The sequence below is a fragment of the Rhinoraja longicauda genome, chromosome 20 (genome assembly GCF_053455715.1).
Source record: "Rhinoraja longicauda isolate Sanriku21f chromosome 20, sRhiLon1.1, whole genome shotgun sequence".
Taxonomy (NCBI): Eukaryota; Metazoa; Chordata; class Chondrichthyes; order Rajiformes; family Arhynchobatidae; genus Rhinoraja; species Rhinoraja longicauda.
The window spans coordinates 20,060,458-20,087,161 of NC_135972.1; the positions used below are offsets into that span (position 1 = coordinate 20,060,458).

The following is a 26,704-nucleotide window of genomic DNA, read 5'->3' on the forward strand; positions in this document are numbered from 1 at the left end:
TGAACACCTCCGCTCAGTCCGTCTCAACCAACCTGATCTCCCGGTGGCTAAGCACTTCAACTCCCCCTCCCATTCCCAATCTGACCTTTCTGTCCTGGGCCTCCTCCATTGTCAAAGTGAGGCCCAGCGCAAATTGGAGGAACAGCACATATTTCGCTTGGGCAGTTTACATTGGGTTTGAACATTGACTTCTCCCACTACAGGTAGTCCCTGCTTTCCCTCTCTATCCCCTCCCCCTTCCCAGTTCTCCTACTAGCCTTCCTGTCTCCGTCTACATCCTATCTTTGTTCCGCCCCCTCCCTTGACATCAGTCTGAAGAAGGGTCTCAACCCGAAACGTCACCCATTCCTTCTCTCCTGAGATGCTGCCTGACCCGCTGAGTTACTCCAGCATTTTGTGTCTACCTTCGATTTAAACCAGCATCTGAAGTTTTTTTTCCTATTAGTTTAGTTTATTATTGCCATGTGAACCGAGGTACAGTGAAAAGCTGTTTGTGTCGTGCTATCCAGTCAGCTGAAAGACTATATATGAGCACTATCAAGCCATCCACAATGGAATTACGTTTTGTGCAAGATAAAGTCCAATCAAGTCTAAGGGTCTTCAATGAGGTAGATGGGATGTCAGGACCACTCTAGTTGGTGATAGGATGGTTCAGTTGCCTGATAACAGCTGGGAAGAAATTATCCGTGAATCGGGAGGTGTGCGTTTTCACACTTCTATACCTCTTGCCTGATGAGAGAGAGAAGAGGGAGTGACCAGGGTGAGACAGGTCCTTGATTATGCTGGGGGCCTTGCCGGCTGAGACAGTGTGAAGTGTGAATGGAACCAATGGAAGAGAGGTCAGTTTGTGTGATGGTCTGGGCAGCCTCCACAATTCTCTGTAATTTCTTGAGGTCTTGGATGGATGGAGATTTTCCCAAACCATGCTGTGATGCATCATGATAAATGGCTTCTGTAAATTGCCCCTAGTGTGTCAAGAGTGGATGGGGTAGCATAGCACTAGTGTGAATGGGTGAGCGATGGTCGACGTGGACTCGGTGGGACGAAGGTCCTGTGCTGTAAATTTCAATCAATCAATCTGAGATTGGGTTAATTGTAACTAAGGCGCCAAGTGCTGGAGTGACTCAGCGGGTCAGGCAGCATCTCTGAAGAACATGGATAGGTGATGTTTCTGGTCGGGACCCTTCTTCAGTCTAATTGTGGAGGGGGGTGGGGAGACCATACCCTCACCACAATCTATCCCCCAGCCCCCACCACAATCAGTCTGAAGAAGGGTCCCGACCGGAAACGTCACTGATCCATGTTCTCCACAGATGCTGGACTGCTGAGCTACTCCAGCACTTTGTGTCTTTTTTGGTAAACCAGCATCTGCAGGTGCATGTTTCTCCATGTTAATTGTAACTGATTGATTTATGTTGTGCCCTGTTCACAACTCATAAGACAATTGGGCCGCTGATAGTATTTTCTCAAGTAAAAGATTTCAGTAACAAGTAGTCTAGAGCCAAAATCATTAGGGGATTTACGTCTTAAAATAATCACATTTATGTTCCTGGGGAAGAAAAACAGTAATCCTATGATATAAAACAACTTCCCTAGCCAAGAGTTACTTGTGCAGATATTTTTCCCCTTTTTGGCTACATCGTGATAGATCTGGTAAAACAGTTGAGTTCAGTTTTTATTAGCTTAATCGACAGTAAACTGGATCACAAACTTGACTCTTTGTTCATGAATCTCGCTCTTCATTCTGAAATCCATCTTTGCAACATCAACATCAAATTATACTCCACTGACAACTGAGGGAATGATCAGGTAAGGAAACACGTCGACAATCAGGACCTTTTCCCCTGAGCGGAAATATCAAAGACTGGAGGGCACAGCTTTAAGGTGAGAGGGGCAAAGTTTAAAGGAGATGTGTGGGGCAAGTTTTATTCCACAGCGGGTAATGGGTGCCTGGAGCTCGCTGCCAGGGATGATGGTGGAGGCAGATACGATAGTGGCGTTTAAGAGGCTTTTGGATCGGCACAAAAATATGCAGGGAATGGAGTGTTGTGGATCACAAGCAGGCAGAGGAGATCGGTTTATCTTGGCATCATTTTCGGCACAGATATTGTGGGCCGAAGGGCCTGTTTTCTATGCGGTACTGTTCTGTGTTCTATGTTGCACATGTGGGGCACTGTGATGGGCAATTGTGGGGGGAACATAAGTTAAGCAGTACTCTCGTCAAAGTGAGCAGCACTTGGGGGCAGCATTGGAGAGATTTAGACAATATATTGCACATCTCTGAATATGCCATTGGAAGGGAAAATGGCATTGAAACAATGCAATTTGGGAGCTTACCATTCCATTAAAAAAATACTACAGAGGTGATGCTAAAGATAGACACAAAGTGCTAGAGTAATGGCGCGTTAGGCAGCATCTCTGGAGAAAATAGGGGTGGGGGACTTTTGGGGTTGGGACCCTTCTTCAGACTCGACCCAAAACGTCACCCATCCATTTTTCTCTAGAGATACTGCCCTGACTCGTTTATTTACTCCAGCACTTAGTATCCATCTTTAGAATAAACCATCATCTGCAGTTCTTTGTTTCTATTTGGGTGATGTTAGATACTTCCAAATCTAGCATTACACCCTAAGTTCGAGTTTGCATCTGATTTTGGGGTGGGCGCCTTTCTTTGAAAAGATTACCAGTTGTTGGAGAGAAGGCCAGGGAAATTTACTTGCAATTGACTCAGTCACAAAGGGAGAGAGAGTGGAAAAGCTGGGATTTTTTTTTCCATTGACGCTGAGGAAGTTTAACAATGGTGCACAAAGGCACCAAGAGTTTCGATAAAGTAAATAATGAGATAATCCATTCAAAAGCCTCAGGATTGGTAATCGGAGGACGCAGGTTGGCAAAGGTGAGGAGAAATGTTTTGACACAGTTTTGTTGTGAGCTGGGATGTGGTGGAAGCAGATATGGTGAGAATTGAAGGAAATTGGATACATGCTCGGGAAAATCTTTGCAAGGCTGTGCAGAGAGAGCAGAGGGCTGGGACTCCTTGGAAAATTATTTGAATTAACTGGGTCGATTGGCTGAATGGTTTGTTTGTGCTAGATGTTTTTGTGCTATGTATAATAAGTAGTAACACAGCAATTAATAGCAGGTTAAAGCACCCTGTTGGAGGAAATCAGCAGGTCGGGCAGCATCTGTGGAGAGAATGGCAGTTTTCTACTCCACATTTAGTAGAGCTCCACCAGATAACAAATGCTGTCTATTAATTTTAGACTTTCAATGTTAGAGTAGAGAAACACTATAGTTTTAGAGATACAGTGTGGAAAGAAGCTCTTCGGCTCACCAAGTCCAGTCTGACCAGCACTATCCGACATACCAGGGACAATTTACAATTTACAGAAGCCAATTAACCTACAAACCTGTAAATCTTTGGAGTGTGGGAGGAAACCGGAACACCCGGAGAAAACCCACAAGGTCACAGGGAGAATATACAAACTCCGTACTGACAGCACCCGCAGTCAGGATCGAACCCAAGCCTTTGGCGTTGTGAGGCAACAACTCTACCGCTGCACTACGGTGCCACTCTTGAGGCACAAGGAACTGCAGATGCCGGATAGGGGTGGGATTTTCAGGTTGGGACCGTACTTCTGACTGTTAATTTACCTCAACAAATGCTGCCTGATCCATTGAGTTCCTCCGGCACTTTGTTTTTAGTTAAAGATTCCAGCAGTTGCATTTCCTTGTGTTTCAATTAGTGGAAGGGATTGATGGAGATCAACAGCAGGAGAGTGGCGCAGCACGTAGAGCAGCTGCTCACAGCGCCAGAGACATGGGTTCGATCCTGACCTCAGTTGCAGTCTGTGTGGAGAGTTTGTACGTTCTCCCTGTGACTGTTGTGAATCTGTGGAATTCTCTGCCTCAGAAGGCAGTGGAGGCCAATTCTCTGAATGCATTAAAGAGAGAGCTAGATAGAGCTCTTAAGGATAGTGGAGTCAGGGGGTATGGGGAGAAGGCAGGAACGGGGTACTGATTGAGAATGATCAGCCATGATCACGTTGAATGGTGGTGCTGGCTCGAAGGGCCGCATGGCCTCCTCCTGCACCTATTGTCTATAGTCTATTGTCTATTGACTGTGTGGGTTTCCTCTGGTTGCTCCGGTTTCCTCCCACATCCCAAAGACGTGCATTTTGTAGGTTAATTGGCCTCTGTAAATTGCCCCCAGTGTATAGGAGAGAACTAGTGTGAACGGGTTATGTATGGTTGGTGAGGAGGACCGAAGTGTTTGTTTCCATGCCGTATCCTAATCTAAACTAAACTAGACTAAACTAAATGTGGAGAAGGAAACCACTAATGTCATCTTGAATTTATTTAACGTGAAAGCTGTGAAAGGATTTTCTTTTTTGTAACTGCTATGAGTGATGTTTAATGGTGAAGTGTTTCCGTGAATGTTTTCTCTTTACTGGAACAGTTGGGGGGAAGGCAGGGTTGATAGATTTATTTGAACATGGCTGCCAATGCACACATTTATTGCCCATTCCTAATTGCTTGTACTGCAGAAGCAGGAGAAGCCAGAGGGAATCGGACCTGGACGAGAGGGACGGAAACCTCAGGCCCTCGAGCCCTGGCAACAACCCCATAAATCAAGGCACAAGGAACTGCAGAGTTTACCAAATAAGGCACAAAGTGCTGGAGTAACTCAGTGGGTCAGACAGCATCTCTGGAGAACATGGACAGGTGACTTTTTGGGATGGGTCTGAAGGAAGGTCCCAAACCGAAACAGCAGCACATTTTCACCGTGTTCTCCAGAGACGCTGCCTGACCGCTGAGTTACTCCCGCACTTTGTCTTTATTTCCTCGTAAATGAAGAATTGTAGTGTCCAATTATCCTCCTGTCAGAAACCATCCTATCACCAAGTAGAGAGCGGTCCTGACCTTCCTTCTACCTCTTTGGAGACCCTCGGACTATCTTTAGTCAGACTTTACCAGTCTTTATCTTGCACTAAGCATTACCAGAGAAGAGGCAGGTACAATAACAACATTTAACAAATATCTCAAAGATATTTGGGCAGGTACATGGGTCAAACGCGGGCAGGTGGGACTGGCGTAGGTAGATGGGGCATGTTGGTTGGTGTGGACGAGGTGGGCTGAAGGACCTCTTTCCGTGCGGTGGGACTCTAAGACTGTAAGGTTCAACTCCTAGCTCTACGGAGATTATTTCCCTGCAGAGGCTGCTGCCCTCTGCTGCTAACTCTATGCATTGCTGCTTAACCAGCAATCAAGCTGCAGAAAGTCAAAATCAAAGAAACCTGCAGTTGCCTAAAATATGAAATAAAACAAAATGCTGGAAACACATGGCAGGTCAGGCAGCATCTGTGGAGCGAGGGGAGGGGTGCCTAGAACAAATAGGACAATGGGTGAAACCATCTCTCTCCCACCTTATAGGCAATTGAAAAATGACTTGATAAACTTCCCCATCACGCTCAAAAGTCAAGAGTGTTTAATTGTCATCTGTAATGACAATAGAACATTGAAAATCTTTCTTCCAGCAGCTTAAAAGGTCTGTAAACACAATACTCATATCACATAATATCTTTTAAAAAACAATAAATTAAAAACTCCAATATTAGTACAAAAAGCCTGAATTCCTTAGTGCAACCAAAACAATTGATAGCTTGCAGGTTAGTCTTTTGTCATCAGTCTGAAGAAGCGTCCCGACCTGAAACACCACCTATCCATGTTCTCTGGAGATGCTGCCTGACCCACTGGGTTACTCAGCACTTTGTGTCCTGTTGTGTAAATCAGCATCTGCTGTTCCCTGTCTCCACTTCTAGTGTTTTGCGGTGTTCCCTGTGTCTGTCCTGCCTTCCAGGTTCACAGGGTGTTCAGACTTAATTACTCCAAGAAGGAAGGCATAACGTTTTAAGTGCAAAAGTTTAAAGTGTAAAACGTTTTATTGTAAAAAGTTATCAGCGCACAGGAAAGATTTTGTTAAAGGATCTGGACTTCTTGGAAAATAATTTGCTGCTGTGGAGTGTATGGGTGTAGGTATATAGGTAGAGGGATAGGGGCCAACTGCAGGCAGATGGAACTAGCCTTGTATGCCAACTTGGTCGGCAGATACAAGGTGGGCGGAAGAGCCTGTTACCTTGCTGTACAGCTCTATGACTTTAAGACCATTCAACCCAAAGGTCCTGTTGAAAGACTCCATTATGCCATGTAGAAACACATTGCTACGTTTCTGAGGTGCTGCATCTGGAAGTTACCAATGCTTTTCCACATCTCCAACAGGCCGGGAGCTATTATCTCGGCCTACTGGATCTCCCGGTTGCCAACTATTTTAATTCCCTTTCTGTCCTGGGCCTCCTCCATTGCCAGAGTTACGTTGCATGTAAACTGGAGGAACAGCACCTTATATTCCACCTGGGCAGCTTACAACCCCCACGGTATGAACACTGAATTCTCCAAATTTAGGTAACTACAACCCCCCTCTCCTCTTCTCCTCCCCCCCGCCCTCTTCCCCTCCCCTCCCCCTCTCCACCCCCCCTCCACTGTTCCCCACCTGGACTCGCACCTATTTCTCCCCTTCCTCTCCACTTACATTTCTTCCTCTAGCTTCACAATTCACAACTCTTCAATACTTTTGTCTCACATCCTCTGTCTTTTCATTTTGTAGCTTTTGCCCAACCATCTGCCTATCAAATACCTCCCCTTACCTGTAACCATCTATCACCAGCCTTGATTTATCCTGTCCCTCCCTGCTTCCAGCTTTGTTTCTCCCCCACACAATCACAATGAAGAAGGGCCCTGACCCGAAACATGTACCTATCCATGTCCTGCAGGGATACTGCCTGACCCGCTGAGTTACTTCAGCACTTTTGTATCTTTTCTTGAATGTTGTTTTAGTATAGTTTTTAGAGATACAGCTTGGAAACAGGCCCATCAGCCTTCTGAGTCCACACTGACCAGCGATCCCCTTACACTAGTTCTATCCTACACACTAGGAACAATTTACAAAAGTCAATTAACCTACAAACCCATCTTTTGGAATGTGGGAGGAAACCGGAACATCCAGAGGAAACCCACACAGTCACAGGGAGAACCTGCAAACTCCACACAGACAGTACCTGCAGTCAGGATCAAGCCTGGGTGTCTGGTGCTGTGAGGCAGCGGCTCTACCGCTACGCCACTATGCTGCCTGCCACTTATTGTGCGACTAGATCGTGTACAAAATCATGAGAGGATTAGATCGGGTGGATGCACAGAGTCTCTTGCCCAGAGTAGGGGAATCGAGAACCAGGTTCAAGGTGAAGGGGAAAAGATTTAATAGGAATCCGGGGGGTAACTTTTTCACACAAAGGGTGGTGGGTGTATGGAACAAGCTGCCAGAGGAGGTAGTTGAGGCTGCGACTATCCCAATGTTTAAAAAACAGTTGGACAGGTACATGGATAGGACAGGTTTGGAGGGATATGGACCAAGCGCGGGCAAGTGGAACTAGTGTAGCTGGGACATTGTTGGCCAGTGTGGGCAAGTGGGCCTGTTTCCACACTGTATCACTCTATGACTCAAGGACTGGATGTCACGATTTCAGCAGCCCCTTGTTTCCAAACAGGTGGCTTAGATTTAAACTTCTAACACCAGTGATCTTGATCAGGTGTGGGAACTGCTTCTGCCTACCGATTGTTCTCCAGCTCAATGGAGAACATAAAATGTGGAAGTTTACAGGGTACGGGATGGTGAAGGGAACTTGTATTGTTCACTGTTAAATATCTGCGATAGATCAGCCTCAACCTGCAGGATGTCCTTCTCTGTCCGGAGGGTTTCGTGGATATTCACAAAGCATTTCACTTTCGTTTATTATTGTCTTTAGTTTATTATTATTATTGTGTACCGAGGTTCAGTGAAAAACTTTTTTGTTGCGTGCTATCCAGTCAGCGGAAAGACTCTCCATGATTACAGTCGAGCTGTCCACAGTGTACAGATATAAGATAAAGGAAACAATAAGGTGCAAGATAAGTGCACCTCACCCGGCCTAGGCCGCCGCATTTTGAGGGGGATATCAAGTGCGCTCTTGTAATTTTGTCCGGATTAAAGGAGTTGCCGGACCACCAGTTGCCGGAATATCGGATGTGGATCTGTACTGTCACAAATGTAATTTACAATTTATAATTCACACAGTTCTGGCTTCAATAGACAATAGACAATAGACAATAGGTGCAGGAGTAGGCCATTCAGCCCTTCGAGCCAGCACCGCCATTCAATGCGATCATGGCTGATCACTCTCAATCAGTACCCCGTTCCTGCCTTCTCCCCATACCCCCTCATTCCGCTATCCTTAAGAGCTCTATCCAGCTCTCTCTTGAAAGCATCCAACGAACTGGCCTCCACTGCCTTCTGAGGCAGAGAATTCCACACCTTCACCACTCTCTGACTGAAAAAGTTCTTCCTCATCTCCGTTCTAAATGGCCTACCCCTTATTCTTAAACTGTGGCCCCTTGTTCTGGACTCCCCCAACATTGGGAACATGTTTCCTGCCTCTAATGTGTCCAATCCCCTAATTATCTTATATGTTTCAATAAGATCCCCCCTCATCCTTCTAAATTCCAGTGTATACAAGCCCAATCGCTCCAGCCTTTCAACATACGACAGTCCCGCCATTCCGGGAATTAACCTAGTGAACCGACGCTGCACGCCCTCCATAGCAAGAATATTCTTCCTCAAATTTGGAGACCAAAACTGCACACAGTACTCCAGGTGCGGTCTCACCAGGGCCCGGTACAACTGTAGAAGGACCTCTTTGCTCCTATACTCAACTCCTCTTGTTATGAAGGCCAACATTCCATTGGCTTTCTTCACTGCCTGCTGTACCTGCATGCTTCCTTTCATTGACTGATGCACTAGGACATCCAGATCTCGTTGAACTTCCCCTCCTCCTAACTTGACACCATTCAGATAATAATCTGCCTTTCTATTCTTACTTCCAAAGTGAATAACCTCACACTTATCTACATTAAACTGCATCTGCCATGTATCCGCCCACTCACACAACCTGTCCAAGTCACCCTGCAGCCTTATTGCATCTTCCTCACAATTCACACTACCCCCCAGCTTAGTATCAACTGCAAATTTGCTAATGGTACTTTTAATCCCTTCGTCTAAGTCATTAATGTATATCGTAAATAGCTGGGGTCCCAGCACCGAACCTTGCGGTACCCCACTGGTCACTGCCTGCCATTCCGAAAGGGACCCATTTATCCCCACTCTTTGCTTTCTGTCTGTCAACCAATTTTCTATCCATGTCAGTACCGTACCCCCAATACCATGTGCCCTAATTTTGCCCACTAATCTCCTATGTGGGACCTTGTCGAAGGCTTTCTGAAAGTCGAGGTACACCACATCCACTGACTCTCCCCTGTCAATTTTCCTAGTTACATCCTCAACAAATTCCAGTAGGTTTGCTTCTAAAGACTTTGCAATCTCGGATGAGTTTGTGTGCCTTGTTTACGGTTGCGTTTACGGCTTGGAGTTGTGCCAACTCTAGGGGAACAGGAAAGGAACCATAAGATTCTGATGTGTCAGTTCCCACCCCATGTGATAGATATAAATATTCAACCACACAGCACCAACGTGTGTCCTCGATACTGTTTTAGATTGTAAACGCTGTGAAAAGTCCATTGATAGTTTCCGAAGACTTGTGACTCCGCCATGTCATTATTGCTGAATGATATTGACTCGGCAAAATTCCTTCCAGAATCTTCTGGCTATCCATGCACCATTTTAACACTTCCCAGAATGTATACACTCAATGCAAATCAATAAATGGTGGATGCTGGAAATCTAAATAGGCAGGAGAGCTTCATATGTCCAACAGGACAGGCAGCATCCGTGGGAAGAGGAGCTGAATTCACATATCGAGCATAAGACCTTTCTGTTACAAGACCCTGCACATTCAATGTGGTCGCATTTTGGGGGAGGATAGGTATCTAGTTTGAATCTAATACATAAAATCATGAGAGGCGTAGATATCGAGTAGACAGTCAGAACCTTTATCCCAGGGTGGAGATGTCAAAGACTAGAGGGCACAGCTTTAAGGTGAGAGGGGCAAAGTTTAAATGGGATGCATGGAGCAAGTTTTTTACCCTGAAAGTGGTGGGTGCCCAGAACATGCTTCGTGGGGTGGTGGTGGAGGGAGATATGACAGAGGCTTTTAGATCGGCACATGGATATGCAGGGAATTGGAGAGATACAGTATGGATTATGTGCATGCAGAGGAGATTAGTTTAACAAAGCATCATGTTCAACATGGAAACTGTGGGCTGAAGAGCCTGTTCCCATACTGTACCCGTTCTGTGTTCTATGAATGAGCAACTCTGCCACTGCACTTCTCAATGGGGGTCTGTGCCCTTGGTTTCATTGAGACGGATGGAATGAGACTCTGTTGATTGTGTGGGGAATGGAAGTGGGTGGTAGTTAAACCAAGGCTCCATCTGGCCATTTAGGTGAATAGGAACACACAGAACATACTGCAATTTACAGAAGCTAATTAGCCTACAAACCCGCACATTGCTGGAACATGGGAGGAAACTGGAGCACCCGGAGGAGACCTATGCGGTCACAGGGAAAACATGCAAACTCCACACAGACAGCATCCGAGGTGAGGATTGAGTTTGAGTTTGAGATTGAGTTTAGTTTATTGTCATGTGTACTGGAGTACAGTGAAAAGCTTTTGTTGTGTGCTAACCAGTCAGCAGAAGGACAATACATGATTATAATCGAGCCGTCCACAGCATAGAGATACGTGATAAACGTGAATAATGTTTAGTGCAAGATAAAGTCCGGTAAAGTCCAATCACAGAACCAGGTCTCTGGTGTGATGAGGCCGAGGATCTACCAGCTATGCTGCTGCGCCTGATCTAAAAACTATAACATTAACACACGAATCAATAAATTTGAAAATCGAAATAATCCAATTTAGTTTCAAATTTTTAGAGGCACCACTTTACCGATAAAGCACTTATTTTGAGATCGGTCGAAGCAGAAAGGTGCTACAGGAATGCAAACGTTGCCATTTTGATGCTGGGAACAGATTTGAAGTGACTGTCAACAAGTGAATCGTTTTTGTTTTTTACAGCAGATGTTGTCGACTCGAAGGTGAACTCAGGGTGACATGATTCAGCAACTCTGAAACAGGAAAGATCAAAATTGTGAGAAAATTAGTTCTTCAATTTGGAAAGGATGTGAAACTTGTCAACTTGGCACAGGGGCTTCCTCGAACAACCATGGGGCAACTCTGGAAATCATGAGTGGGCAACATCTCCGAATAAAAACGCAACTACTCTGATCAATTCCACTTTTGTTTTCACGCTGTTTTTCTCCCCAGTCACAGCACATGAGAGAAGCTTGGAGCTCCGAGGAGCTCCTCCTCACGGGCCCATGTTAATCTCACTTGCCCAAACACAATGGGAGAGTTGCTGCCTCATAGCGGCAGAGGCCTGCGTTCGATCCCGACTGCGGGTGCTGTCTGTATGGAGTTTGTGCGTTCTCCCTGTGACCGCGTGGGCTTTCTCCGGTTTCCTCCCACAATCCAAAGACGTACAGGTTTGTAGGTTAATTGGCTTTGCTAAAAATTGCAAGTGTGTGGCCCAGTGCTAGTGTACGGGTTTGTGATCGCTGGTCAGCACGGACTTGGTGGGCCAAAGGACCTGTTTCCATGCTGTATCGCTAGAGTTTAAAGTCATTTGCACAAAGACATCCTCAAGGAGAGTGATTATTTTCGATAAGAGCGCCAGAGATCTCCCTGGCGTCCCAAGCAACATGTATTCCTCAATGAACATGAAAATTGTCCAGGAAATAGGAGCCCGTAGATGAGGTATAGAGTTGGATAATGAGTAAGGGGCAATGTTCAAGAGTCAAGTGTCATGTGTCAAGAGTGTTTGATTGTCATATGTACCAACAACAGAACAATTACATCCCTACTTGCTGCAGCTTAACAGACCCGTAATCGCAATAGCACACGAGTGGAATGAATGGAGAGATTTACAAGGATCTTGCCAGGACTAGAGGCAATGTGGAAAAGTTGTCCCTGAGGCCCTTCTGAAATCTCTTCCCTTAAGCCTGTGCCCTCTCGTCTTAGAATCCTCTACCCTGGGGAAAAAAGATACTGGATGTTCATTTTATTCATGCCCCTCAAGATCTTGTACACATCAATAAAGTCACCCCTCAGCACCCTACACTGCAAAGGAAAAACCCCCAGCCTATCCAACTACTCCCTATAACTAGAGCCCACAAGCCCAGGAAACATCCTGGTGAATTTCTTCTACACCCTTTCCAACTTAATGACATCCTTCCTGTAGCTGGGTGACCAGAACTGCACACGTACACCGTGTGGTCTCACTATCAATTACATCATGCTGTCTCATCTTTTTACTACAAGGTATAATAGGCAGCACGGTGGCGCAGCAGAAGAGTTGCTGCCTCACGGCGCCAGAGACCCAGGTTCAATCCTGACTACGGGTGCTGTCTGTATGGAGTTTGTACGTTCTCCCTGTGACCGCGTAGGTTTTCTCCGGGTGCTCCGGTTTCCTCCCACACTTCAAAAGTTTCAAATGTCTTTTATTTTCACGTGTACCAATTAAAGTACAGTGATATGTGAATTACCATACAGCCATACGGAAAAAAAAGCAACAAGACACACAAATACATAAAAGTTAACATAAACATCTACCACGGCAGATTTCCCACATTTCTCACTGTGATGCAAGGCAAAAAAGTCCATCTTCTTCCTCTTTATTTCTCCCGCGGTTGGGGCAGTCGATCCATCCGTCGGGGCGATCAAAGCTCCTGCAGCCGGTTGGTCGAAGCTCCCGCGTCGGGGTGATCAAAACCCCCGCATCAGGACGGTCGAAGCTCCCGTGGCTTGCAGTTCCCGAAGTCGGGCTCTGACCAGAGACCACGAGCTCCGTGATGTTAAGTCCGCAAGCACCCATGGTTGGAGCTCCGAGGTCTATACCTGGCAAAGGGATTGCGGGCTCCGTAGGCTCGCCGCCTAGGCTCCCCACGGTGGAGCTCTCGAAAGTCGGTTTCCAGCAAAGACTGCCAACTCCTCGATGTTAGGCTGCGGTGCGGACGGAGATACGATACATGGGAAAAAATGACATCTCCATTGAGGTAAGACATTAGAAACAGTTTCCCCAACCCCCCCCCCCCCCCCCATATAAAACAAGCTAAAGAACATTAAAAACATAGATTTAACACATCTATATACTAAAACTCGTTTGTTTGTTTGTTCCTGAACTACAGCCAAAACGGTACACAATGACGCAACAATTTTAGGCCCACCTTACTCACCGTTGTACCATGGTCCTATGGAAGAAGTTTAATTGAAATCAGTGTTAGATTTTTAAAGGGGGGGGGGGGGAGAGGGAAGGGGGAGGGGAGAGGGGGGAGTGTGGGAGGAGAGGGTGCTGCACCAATGCAGGAGTGGTTTGAGCCCAACTTGGTCTAGTACTATTTAAGCACAAAGAAGTAAAGAACAGACAGACTGTTGGCGAGGCATCCATTGCTGGCAGACAAGCGGGCTTTTGTAGGATAATTAGGTTTTCAGTAAAATTGTAAATTGTCCCTGGTGTGTAGGATAGTGTTAAGTGTACGGGGTGATCACTGGTCAGCGTGAACCTGGTGAGCCGAATAACCTGTTTCCGTGCTGTATCTCTAAAATCGAATAAAGATGTGCAAGTTGGTAGGTTAATTGGCTTCTGTAAATTGTCCCTTGGGTGTAGGATAGAACTATCAAAGTGCACATGACTATGTCATCACTGTGCACGGATGCTGTCATCAATCTACACAGAATTATGTCATCAATTGGTACGTGGTGATGTCATCAGTGATGATGTCGTCAATGTGCTCAGGGTGATGTCATCAATCTGAACATGATGATGTCATCAATCCGCACACAATGATGTCATCAAACTGTGCGATCCTTATTTCTGTCATTTCAGAATAATACCAAATTCATGGACCTGGCACCACAAACAGATAATGTCTGCAGATTTCCCCTCCCATAGAGGAGTGGTACAACAAAGTCACTAACAGAGTTTAAATTCCATGGCTGTCAGGGCATGAATTGAGCTCAGGGCTCTGATTTACCAGGGCAGCAACTTAACCGCGGCGCTAGCACCGTAACTGCCCCGCGGTGGGAATTTCCTGCGGCCCATAGGTTTCCTGACTCAGAACCGGGTGCAGTCTCTACACAACCACGGGTGATACATCAGAGCAAACACTCAGCAAGAGGAAGAGGTTCTCCCCTCCCTTTAGCCCTGACCCCCAGCACGGTCCGATGTGGATTGGAGCAGCTACCGACATTGGCATTGTCCACATCCCACGTCGCAGAACAAGAGATGGAGATAACAAAATGATCAGAAAAATGGCCTTGTCACCCTGAGACTGTGGTTACCTATTGTCCTTTGTACAATCAGTAATTCACAAAGAAAACTTCCACTTCTAAAACAAGAAGTATATTCCAAATGCCCAGCCTGTATTTTTTTTTTGTTTTGTCAGAGATAACTGCTTTACCACAACATATTTCACTTCTGCATTTCGAGAAATTCCCTTCACTTTTCAACTGCCAAAATAGTTGATCAAATGTATTCTGGATCCTCTGAAGTTCCATCAGGCAATGTTGCCATGTACCACAGTTACGGACATCTTTGAAAGGGGCCATTTGGCCCAGCATGCTGGTTGGTGCTAGCTCTTTGGAGGAGCAAACAACCGATCCTACTCAACCCGTATTAGAGTTGGGGTTCCTCTTACAGGATGTATTCAGTCCCCTTTGAAAGTTTCCATTAAATCCGCTTCCATGGCCCTATTAGGCCACATGTTCCAATCACAGCAACATACAGTTAAACATTGTCCTCATCTCCCCCCCTCCCGGTCAATAATCTACAACTTTGCCATTAGTCTAATCATTAAATTAAGGAGTTGAGTTATAATGTTACAGTTGTACAAGACGTTGGTGAGGACACACTTGGAGAATTGGGTTCAGTTTTGGTCACTGTGCTACAGGAAAGATGCCTTCATGCTGGAAAGAGTGCTGAGAAGATTTACCAGGAGGTTGCCAGGACTCAAGGGCCTGAGCTAAAGGGAAAGCTTACGTAGGCTAGGACCTTATTCCTTGGGGATCGATCAGACGCCTTTGACGCAGTGAGGCAGCAACTCTACATGGAACGAGCTGCCAGAGGACGTACTTGAGGCAGATACTATAACAATAATTAAAAGGTATTTGGACAGGGGGGACAAGTGCATGGATAGGAGACGTTTAGACGGATGTGGATCAGATGCAGGCAAATAGGACTGGTGTAGATGGGACATATTGGTGGGCATGGACGAGTTAGGCCGGAAGGCCTGTCTTCGTGCTGTATGACTCTATAACTCTATAACATTTCCCTTTGTGAAATCTTGCTCTACACGGAATGTCCATTACTATTTCCACATTAAAACTTCCTAAACTCTAAATAGGGGCGGCACAGTGGCACAGTGGTAGAGTTGCTGACTCACAGCGCCAGAGACCTGGGATTGATCCAAACTACCGGTGCTGTCTGTATGGATTTTGTACATTCTTCCTGTGACTGAGTGGGTTTTCTCTGGATGCTCCAGTTTCCTCCCACACTCCAAAGACTTGGAGGTTTGCAAGTTAATTGGCTTCGATGAAAATTGTAAATTGTCCCCTAGTGCGTAGGATAGTGCTAGCGTACGGGGGTGATCGTTGCTCGGCGCGGACTCGGTGGGCCGAAGGGCCTGTTCCTGCGCTGCATGTCTAAACTGTAAGCTCATCGTACGCCGCATCAAGATGATGATAAAAGGTTTTGCAAGCGCAATGCAGGAAGTTCCCAAGTAGCCAGAGCGTTGGCCAGAGCGGAGCAGCTGTGATGCAGATGGAATGATCTGAATACTGAAATCCCGTGCTGTGCCTGAGGCTGTTTCCTGCAGAGAAACCTCCTGAACTAAAAGGGGAAGCTCATCAGAGGGAAGTTGTTACCTGTGGCTCCGAAGCCAATCTGTGGAAGTATTCAGAAAGGTGTGTGCGATGACTGAAGATGGGGATTTCCATTCAACACCCATCTCTTTTTACATTCTGGAACAAGGTATAGAGAAGATTTACATGGATATTGTTAGGGCTGTCGGGCCTGAGCTAGGGAGAGGTTGAGCAGGCTAGGATTTTATTCTTTAGAGCGCAGGAGGAAGAGGGGTGATCTTATAGAGATGTACAAAATCATGAGAGGAATAGATCGGGTAGACGCACAGAGTCTCTTGTCCAGAGTAGGGGAATCGAGAACCAGAGGACATCGGTTTAAGGTGAGGGGGGAAAGATTTAATGGGAACCTGAGGGCTAACCTTTTCACATAAAGGGTGGTAGGTATATGGAATGAGCTGCCAGAGGAGGTTATTGAGGCAGGTATAATTGCAACATTTTAGGAACATTTAGACAGGTACATGGATAAGACAGGTTTAGAGGGATATCGGCCAAATGCTTGCAGACGGAAATAGTGTAGATGGGGCATGTTGGTTGGTGTGGTACTGAAAAGCCTGTTTCCACGCTGTAAGACTCTATGACTCTATAACTGTTGGAAAAATAGAGCAGGTGATCAGTGAATCCCCCTTCTCTTCCAGCCACCGCGTTAGAATTTAGATCCCAAGTCATTGAACATTGAAGAGTTCCTAAGTGTCATCCCAAATCTTATTCCCTCATCCCTGACATCGCTGACAGATATTAACTTTGCAGTCAGAAATGTCTGTGTAATGTCTGTGCTGACAACAGCTGGGAAGATGCTATCCCTGAAGCTTCCAGATTCAGAAGAGAGATACAAAGTTCTGGAGTAACCTAGCGGGTCATGAAGTATTTCTGGAGAACATGGATGGGTGATGTTTCGGGTCAAAATCCTTTTTCTCCAGAGATGCTTCCTGACCCACTGACTTACTCCAGCATTTTGTGTTGACCTTTGGTATGAACCAGCATCTGAAGTTCTTTGTTTCTCTCTCCAGTTTCAAACACAGTTTCTTCCCAGCTGTTATCGGGCAACTGAACCATTCTATCATCAACTAGAAGTGGTCCTGACCTACCATCTACCTCATTGACCTTTGGACTATCTTTGATGGGACTTTGCTGGGCTTTATCTTGCACTAAACGTCTATTCCCTTTACCCTGTTTCCGCGCGCTGTGGACGGCTTGATTGTAATTGTGTGCAGTATTTCCGCTGACTGGATAGCAGGCATCAAAAAAGCGTTTGTACTGTACCTCGGTACACGTGACAATAAACTGAACCAAACTAAAACTAAACGAATATGAAGCCAAGATCCAGCTCTTCAACTTGCACCATTCCATTAGATCGGGCGCCTCTCCAAGAAACTGTTAGTTTAACAGGCACAGACCCCAGAGAAAGAAAGATCTCATTTCTGCACCACTCCTCTTAATTTTTCAGAATGTAGGACTGGACAACTTTCCCCATGCACTAGGATCTCATTTGGTTCATGTTGTGCAGATAATGAACTTCAAAGTGCTTTTCAACTTCTTGAGTCCGAACATAGAACAGTGCAGCACCGGAACAGGCTCTTCGACTCACAATGTCCGTGCCAAACATGATGTCATGTTAAACTAATCTCTGCCTGCACGTGATCAACATCCTTCCATTCCCTGCATATCCATGTGCCTATCCAAAACCCTCTTAAATGCCACTGTTATGTCTGCCTCCACCACCTCTCCAGGCACCCTCCACCCTCTGTGTAAAAAAACTTCCCGCTCATCCCCTTTAAACTTTGCCCCTCCCTCCCGAAAACTATGCTCTCTAGCCTTTGACGTTTCCACCCTGGAAAAAAGGTCTGACTGTCTACCCTACCTATGCCTCTCATAATTTTATAAACTTCTATCAGGTCTCCCTGCAAAATCCGATGCTCCAGAGAAAACAATCCAAGCTTGTCTGATCTCTCCTTATAGCTAATACCCTCTAATCCAGGCAGAATTCTGGCAAACCCTTTCTGGACCCTCTCCTAAAATGTCCAGATTAATTTTCTGGAAAACACCTTTCTGGGGTTAAGAAACATTCAATTTTTCTTTAAGTCGTAAGATCATAAGATCATAAGACTTAAGACTTATTAGATGAGACTTATCATCAGCAATGACAATATAATTGCAACCCTATTCATTCTATTAATGTCATATATATTTTGTAATTTCATTGTTTCCTGTAAAATGTGAACACGCGGAAATCAATTGAACCCCATTATACAAACACAAGTTGCCCCCTTCTTTATAGCCGTGACCAAAAGTGCCAGAAAGTTAACTTGTACCCCACGTTGTACAGTATTTTGATATAATTCTTTGGGTGATAAAAAGCAAAATGGGTCAGCTAGTTTAGTTTAATTCTGACAGTTTCAAGCAGAAACAGGACCTTCTGCCCACTCAGTTCATGCTGACTCGATCACACATTCACATCATTCTGTTAGCCCACTTTCTCAAACACTCCCTACACACCAGGGGCAATTTACAGAGGGCCAATTAACCCACACACCACACGTCTCTGGGATGTGGGAGGAAACCGAAGCACCCAGAGAAAAATTCACGCGGTCACAGAGAGAACGTACAAACTCCACACAGATAGCACCCGAGGTCAGGATCGACCTCAGGTCTCTGGTGCTGTGAGGCAGCAGCTCTACCATCTGCGCCACTGTGCTACCTTGAAGAGTAACTCTAAGGGATCAGACAAAGAGTTTGTTTTAATCCCTCATAAGAACAGCAGTGCCTTTTGACAATGCAATAGTCCCTCTGAAATGTGGGTACAAGAAACTGCAGATGCTGGTTTACAAAACAAGATATAAAGTGCGGGAGTAACTCAACGATTCTGCTAGCATTTCTGGCGAATATGGATAGGTGACGTTTCAGGTCGGGACCCTTCTTCAGACTTTTTTTGAAATGTAATGTTTAGATTTATATTGTCACGTGTGCCGAGGTACAATGAAAGACTGTATTTTGCGTGCTATCCAATCAGAAACAGATAATACTATACAATCCAGTCAAACTCAGGTACAATAGATAAAGCAAAGGGGAAGATGCAGAGTGCAGAATGTAGTTCTCATCATTGTAGTGCATCAGTTCCATAGACAAAGTGCAATGTCCACCATGAGGATTCTGTGGGCCAAAGGGCATGTTTCCACGCTGAATCTCTAAAGTACTGGAATGAGCAGGGCACGGAGGGATATGCAATTAATGCAGGCAAGGGGAATTAGTATAGATAGGAATGATGGTTGGCATGGACAAGATGGGCCGAAGGGCCTGTTTCTGTGCCGTACAACACTATGACTGTGGATTTTGACGAAGGAGCCCCCCTCTGTCTTGGATGCTGCATTCTGAGTGTGTAATTTGGGATAAGCCCATTTCTTCTCTTTAATTCTGTTGACAGCGGATCATTTTGAGTTTATTCTGAGAATACATTTTTCCAGTTCTGTTTAATTCGGCTGATGATTCAGATTGAATGTTTATTTTCGGACAGTCAAATGCAGCTGATTCTGAAAACCGGGGAATTGAGCGCATGTCTCTCACACGCACATCGTTGTCAGTGGCTTCTAGGCGACCAGCAGATTGTCCTAGTGACTTGTAAAAAGTTGGCAGTGGTTCAGAGGCAGCAGATCCACATCTGAGTCAGGCAGTCATGGGTTCAAATCCCACTCCGGCCAACTGCTGGGAATTAGCTCAACTGGTAGAGCACTCGCTCAGCATGTGGGAGTTAGCAGGATTGCTGCCCGCACTGGGCGGTACAGTGGTGCAGCCCCACAGCGCCAGAGACCCAAGTTCCATCCTGACCTCGGGTGCATGTTCTCCCTGTGACCGCGTGAGTTTCCTGTGGTTTCCCCCCACATCGCATAGACGTGCAGGTTTGTTGGTTAATTGGCTCTGTAAATTGCCCCTAGTGCATAGGGAATGGATGAGAAAGTGGGATAACATAGAACTAGTGTGAACGAGTGATTGATGATCGGCTTGGACTCGGTGGGCCGAAGGGCCTGTTTCGATGCTGTATCTCCATATAAACATGCCACACAAAAATAAGGCTGCAACACCGTACATGGTTAAACGAGAGATGCAATGGTATACGTCCACATTACAACAGAGGAGGTGCTGGCGGTCTTTAGGCATATTAAGGAAGTTTGATATTTAAGGAATTAAGGAACTAATTCTGACGTTTAAGGAACTATTAACGAGCTGCTAGAGGAGGTATCTGAAGCAGGTACAATAACAAAATTTAAAAGGCATTTGGACAGGTGTGTGTGTGGTCCTTGATTATGTTGGCTGCTTTCGTGAGGCATCGTGAAGTGTAGATGGAATGGACAGTGCAGAGACCGGTTTGTGCGATGGACTGGGCTACCTCCACAACTCTCTGTAGTTTGTTGCATTCTTGGGCAGAGCTGTTGCCAAACCAAGCTGAGATGCATCTCGATAGGGTGTTTTCAATGGGGCATCTGTAGAAGTTGATAAGAGTTGCTGGAGACAGAGTCATACAGCATGGAAACAGGCCCCTTGGCCCAACTTGCCCATGCCAACCAAGATGGCCCTTCTACACTAGCCCCACTTGCCCTTGTTTGGCCCATAACATGATAGGAAATATTTAGAGGGATAGGGTAGGGAATATTTAGAGGGATATGGGCCAAACGTGGGTCAAGTGGATACAAGATAGGTTTGCTGGAAGGAGTCTGATGGAGGGTGGTAGAAGTGGCTTGTTATTCAGATGGGAGGCTTGTGACCAGAGATGTGCCACAGGGATCAGTGCTGGGTCCACTGGTCATCCACATTAGTGATTTGGGTGACAATGTTGTGAACATGGTTAGTAAGTTTGTAAATGGCACCAACACTGGTAGCACAGCAGATAATGAAAGTTATATGAGATGACAACAGGATCTAGATCACAGGGAAGTCGGGCCCAGAATGGCCCGTCTACACTAGTCCCAGAGATTGTGGCCAAGGTGGATGGTCGCAATCTTGTCCCCAGGCTAAAAAAAATAAATCCAGAGGAAATGTAGAAACAAAGAACTGCAGATGCAGCTTTATATCAAAGGTAGACACAAAGTGCTGGAGTAACTCAGTGGGTCAGGCAGCATCTCTGGAGAAAAAGGAGATTCTGCCTGACCCACTGAGATACTTCAGCACTTTGTGTCTATCTTTAAATCGATTGATTTAAGGTGGGAGGAGAAAGATTCAATAGGGCAACTTTTTCACACAGAGGGTGGTGGGTATATGGAAAGAGCTGCCAGAGGCGGTAGTTGACATAGGTACGATAACAGCATTTAAAGAACATTTGGTCAGGTACATGGATAGGAAAGATCTTCTTTGAAGTATTTAGGAATGGCCTTGCCATAGATGCCCATAGAATAAAACTATTGCCATACATCAGTACAATCTCTGATTAAGTACAGAATGTATAGAAAGGCCATATACACGAGTCACCAGGATTTTGCACCATTTTCAAGGTCCCAGCTGCAACTGGCCATAAAGGCTTGTTGCAACCATCGCCTCCTTGAAAACAAATATACCTGTGCTTTATGAAGTGCAGGTAGCTATCGCAACGTTTCCATTAGTGATGGGGATGTTTACTAGTGGTTCGATCCAAGTCCCTTTTCCCAGAATCTCGGAGCTGAGATCATAACTGGTGCAAATTGAGATGTGCATAGGATAGTAACATTACTGCCCTCTGAGCCCTGTACAGACCGACATTGTTGAAAACAAGCAAATGCACAATCAAACATCTCCAGATGTAGAGAGCATATTCAACAGTTGTATCATGGCTTGGTTTGGCAACTAGAATGCCAGGGAACAAAAGAGTCTACAGAGAGTGGTAGAGAGGAGGGGGCAGGATAAAGCCTGGCAGTTCAGTATTCTACTGAACTTCTATAGGTGTACGTACAGTAGGGAGCATACTGACTGGTTGCATTAAAGACATATCCTTTGACTCAAACACCGAGGAGCAAAGAAGGCAGCAGAGAGTGGTAGGCACTGCCTGCTCCCTCACAGGTACTGACCTTCCCACCTTCAAATGAATCTACAAAAGACATAGCCTCAAAAAGGCAGCCAGCATCATCAAAGACCCTGGGCATGCTCTCATCTCGCTGCTACCATCGGGAGGAAGGTGCAGGAGCCTGTGAACCGTGACCTCCAGGTTCAAGAACAGCATCATCCCAACAACTATCAGGCTCTTGAACACTGCACAACACTAACCTCAGCAACTGCGATCTTCTATGGGCCATGTATTTGAAGGGCTGAATGGCGGTGCTGGCTCGAAGGGCCGAATGGCCTCCTTCTGCACCTATTGTCTATTGCACTTCGGTTTTGCAATATTATGGTTGCCTAGTATTGTGGTTATTAATGTATGGTATTGCTGATTATTATACAGTATATTATCTGTGTGTTATTGTGTTAATGGGTCTGTTAAGGTGCAGCAAGTACGAATGTCCTTGTTCCGTTGTCGGCACATGTGACAATTACCCTTTCTTGACTTCTTGCGGTGACAGCATGCGAGGAATTTCATGGAAATAAGCGGCTTTCCCTCAACATTTCAGGCAATCGAGTTGTTCAGCGGTGTCTGTGGTGACAAATCATTTATCAGCCCCTGCTGCACAGGAACTGTGACACCGTAGGATTGAAGTGGTGGCACTGACTGAAGGCTCGTGAGTTTATCACTGGAGCGAGGCTTCCAACTCCAGCTTGCAGCTCGGTCCTTCACCCCGCCGATTGGCAACAGGAAATTACTTTTCTCTCCACTATTTATTCTGCAGTTTTGCACAGCAAGTGACCTGAATACTGACATGTGGGCACAAGGAACTGCAGATGCAGGTTTACAAAAGTGCCAGAGGAACTCAGCAGATCAGGCAGCATCACTGGAGGACTTGCATTGGTGACGTTTTGGGTCGGGACCCTTCTTCAGGTTGATTATAGTGGGAGGGGGAAAAAAAGCTGGAAGAGAGATGGGGCAGGACAAAGTATGGCAGGTAATAGGCTGATACAGGTGAGGGGGTGGGGGGGGGGGGGAGCGGGGTTGATAAGCAGATGTTTGGGCAAAAGCCAGAGATGAAAAGACAGAAGGTGTGTGACGAAAGAATTGAAGAGTTGCAAATTGTGAAGCTAGAGGAAGGAATGTAGGTAGAAAGGGAGAGGGAGGGGAGGATTAGGTGCAAATCCAGGTAGGGCTCAGGGGGAAAGGGGAGGGGGGGGGTTTGTAGTTACCAAAAATTGGGGAATTCAATGTTCACACCATTGGGAATATGAGGTGTTGTTCCTCCAGTTTGCGTGTGGCCTCACTCTGATAAATACTGACAGTTTAGATTAATGTTATAACTTTCACACTAATCTACTTTTAATGTTGAGAACTATATTCTGTACTCTATATCTCCCACTTTGCTCTAACCGTTGTATTTGAGTGTGACTTGACTGTATTTATGTATGGTATATCTGATCTGATCGGATAGCGTGCAAAACAAAGATGTTCACTGTACCTCGGTACACGTGACAATAATAAACCTAAACCTAAACCTAAAATATTGATATTTGCACATTATATGGTCCGCTACAGGTGTTTCTTCAGAATATACTGTGTAACTATACAGCACAAAGGTCGGCATGCCTAGTGGACTGAAGGACACTATTCCATGTACTGCAACTCTATGAAACTCTATGAAAATTGTGACTTTTATAAAGACATTTGGACAGATATATAGACAGGAAAGGTTTAGAGGGAAGATAGACACAAAGTGCTGGAGTAACTCAGTGGGTCAGGCGGCATCTCTGGACAAAAAGGATGAATGACGTTTCAGATCAGGTCTCTAGAAGGTCCCGACCCAAAACGTAACCCATCCGTTTTGTTCAGAGATGCTGCCTGACCCACTGAGTTACACCAACACTTTATGTCTATCTTCAGTATATACCAGCATCTGCAGTTCCTTTCTGCGCAAGGTTTAGAGGGATATGGCACATATCAGGCAATTAGAACTAGCCCAATATGCCTTCTTGGTTGGCATGGGTAAGGTAGGCCGAAGGGCCTGTTTCTGTGCTGCACAGCTCTTTGGCCTCCGTGACTCTATGACTTTATAATGAGTATGTTTCCCCAAGGCATAGGTCCATACGTCATTGGAGCAGAATTAGGCCATTTGGCCCATCGAGTCTACTCCAGCATTCAATCAGAATCCATCTGTGCTTCTCAACCCCATTCTCCTGCCTTTTCCCCATAATCTTTGACACCCTTGTTAATGAAGAAGCTGTCAATCTCCACTTTAAAAATATATAAAGACTCGGCCTCCGCAGCCGTCTGTGGTAATTAATTTCACAGTAAATGTATATGTTTGACCACAAAGTCCTCTTGCACACACAAGATCACCAACTTCACAAACCAAAACTTTAGACCCATTGTAGGGGGCGTGGCTGCGTTCTGCAGCTGTGGCTCACCGGCAGTCTCTCTGTCTTTTTTTTGTTTTTGTCTTTGTTATCGTTTAAATGTTTCTTTTGATTTATTTTTAACTCTGTATATGTGTGGGGGGTGGTCTCTCTGTCTTTTTTTCCAATCTCCTCCTCAACGGAGATGCGACCTTTACCGTGTCGTATCTCCGTTCGCGCTACGGCCTAACACTGTGGAGTCGGCGGCCTCCAGCTGGGATCGACCTTGAAGACTCCGGTCGCAGGGCCTGGACTTACCATCTCGGAGGCTTCGGCCGTGGGCCCTGCAGACCGCAACATCGGGAGTTCGCAGGTCCCTGGCTGGCGACCGGCTTTCGGGAGCTCCAGCCGTAGCAGCTTCGACCGCCCCGGAGCGCGAGGTTTGATTGACCCGCTCGCAGGCCCCTCATTGCCCTGCGTGGCCTGGCCGCGGCACTTTCCATCGCCCGGTGGGGGCTCAGGACCTTCATCGGCCTGCTCGGCTCAGCCCTGGGACTTTCCATCGCCCGGTGGGGGCTTCAAAAGTCGGGAGCCTCGATCGCCTCGTGGCACCACGGGAGAAGAATGAGGAGGAGATAAGACTTTTCTTTGCCTTCCATCACAGTGAGGGTGTGCCTGGAGCAATCACTGTGATGGCTGTTTGTGTTAAAAATTGTAATTGTGTGTCTTGTGTTCTTTATTGTTTACTGCCGGACCCTGACGTGAGAGGACGCTGGCGCTATTTGTTCGCCGCTTCTCCATCAGGATAGTTCGTCTGTTCGTTTTTATGTCATGACTGTTTTTGTAAAGCGTCTTTGAGCATCTGGAAAAGCGCTATAAAAAATAAATGTTTATTATTATTATTATTATTGTTCCATTCTAACTTCCCTTCACGCTGAAGAAGGGTCCCGACCCGAAACATTGTCTGTCCATTCTCTCCACGGACGATGTGTGACCCGCTGAGTTCCTCCAGCACTTTGTGTTTTGCTCAGGATTCCAGCATCATGCAGTTCCTTGTCGCTTGTGTTTCTCTGACTTTAATCTGCAAAATAAATGACACTAGTTCCTGAGCATTTCCCACTGATTGGAAAGCAGTAAAAGTAATACTCTGTATAAGGAAGGTGAAGGAGAGAAAAGAGGGAAGTAGAAATTACTCAGCAGATCATCAGTCAGCAGGGAAAATTCTATTATTTAGGAAGTGGTAAAAGGGCAGTGGAAAGATAATAATAGGATTGGAAAAGGCAGCATGGATTCATGAAAAGGAAATAACATTTGACAAATCTGTTGGAATTTTTTGATGTTACATGTAGCAGAATAAAGTCATAGAGTCACAGGGTCAATGAGTCACACCGCATCGAAACAGGCCCTTTGGCCCGTTGAGTTAGCACTGCCTCTTTACACTATCCCACTTTACTCTCAAGCCAGACACAAAGTGCTGGAGTAAGTCAGCGGTCAGGCAGCATCTCTGGAGATGACCTTTTGGGTTGGTCCTTCTTCCACCGAGGGGGAGCGGTGAGAGAGGGTGTTGCAGAACTCCCATTGGAGAGAAGAGGAGAACGTCTTCAAAGTAGGCATTCCTTAAGCAGTGGAGCAAAGGGTTCTTGCCCGAAATGTCACCTATTCCTTTTCTCCAGAGATGTTGCCCCACCTGCTGAGTTACTCCAGATTTTTGTGTCTATCTGTTGTATAAACCAGCATTTGCGGTTCCTTCCCACACATTTATTCTCCCCACATTCCCGTCAAATCACTCACCCACACACTAGGACTAATGTGCTGTGGCTAATTAGCCGAGCTGTATACAAGTGGGAATCAGTGGATGCCGTGTATTTGAACTTTGAGAAAGACTTCAAAAAGATGTTGGACAGGAGATTATTAAGCAAAATTGGAGCAGGGATCGACAGAGAGTTGAATTAACTCTTCATTTTCAGGTTGGGAGATTCGGGACAGCACAGTGGTGCAGCAAGTAGATTTGCTGCCTCACGGCGCCAGAGATCCCGGTCCAAACCTGACCTCGAGTGCTGCCGGTGTGTGGGGTTTCCACGTTCTCCCTGTGACAGCATGGGCTTTCTCCGGGTGTTTTCCAGTTTCCTCCCACATCCCAAAGACGTGCAGGTTTGTAAGTTAATTGGCCCTCTGTAGATTGCCACGAGTGTGTAGGGAGTGTATGAGAAAGTGGGACAACATAGAACCAAGGTGACTGGGTGATCGATGGTCAACGTAGACTCAGTGGGCCAAAGGGCCTGTTCCATGCTGCATCTTTCAATCAATCAAAAGAA

The 26,704-nt window shown here is 45.9% G+C and overlaps 1 protein-coding gene across 1 annotated transcript in view; it reads left to right on the plus strand.

The window, feature by feature from the left end:
- The first annotated feature begins 2,797 nt into the window (after positions 1-2,797).
- Positions 2,798-26,704, plus strand: part of LOC144603761 (transcription factor Spi-C-like) — a 46,218-nt gene continuing 22,311 nt past the window's right edge. Inside the window, exon 1 of the mRNA XM_078417468.1 lies at positions 2,798-2,896. Coding sequence (XP_078273594.1) covers positions 2,798-2,896 — 99 coding nt within the window. The remainder of the gene's footprint in view (positions 2,897-26,704) is intronic.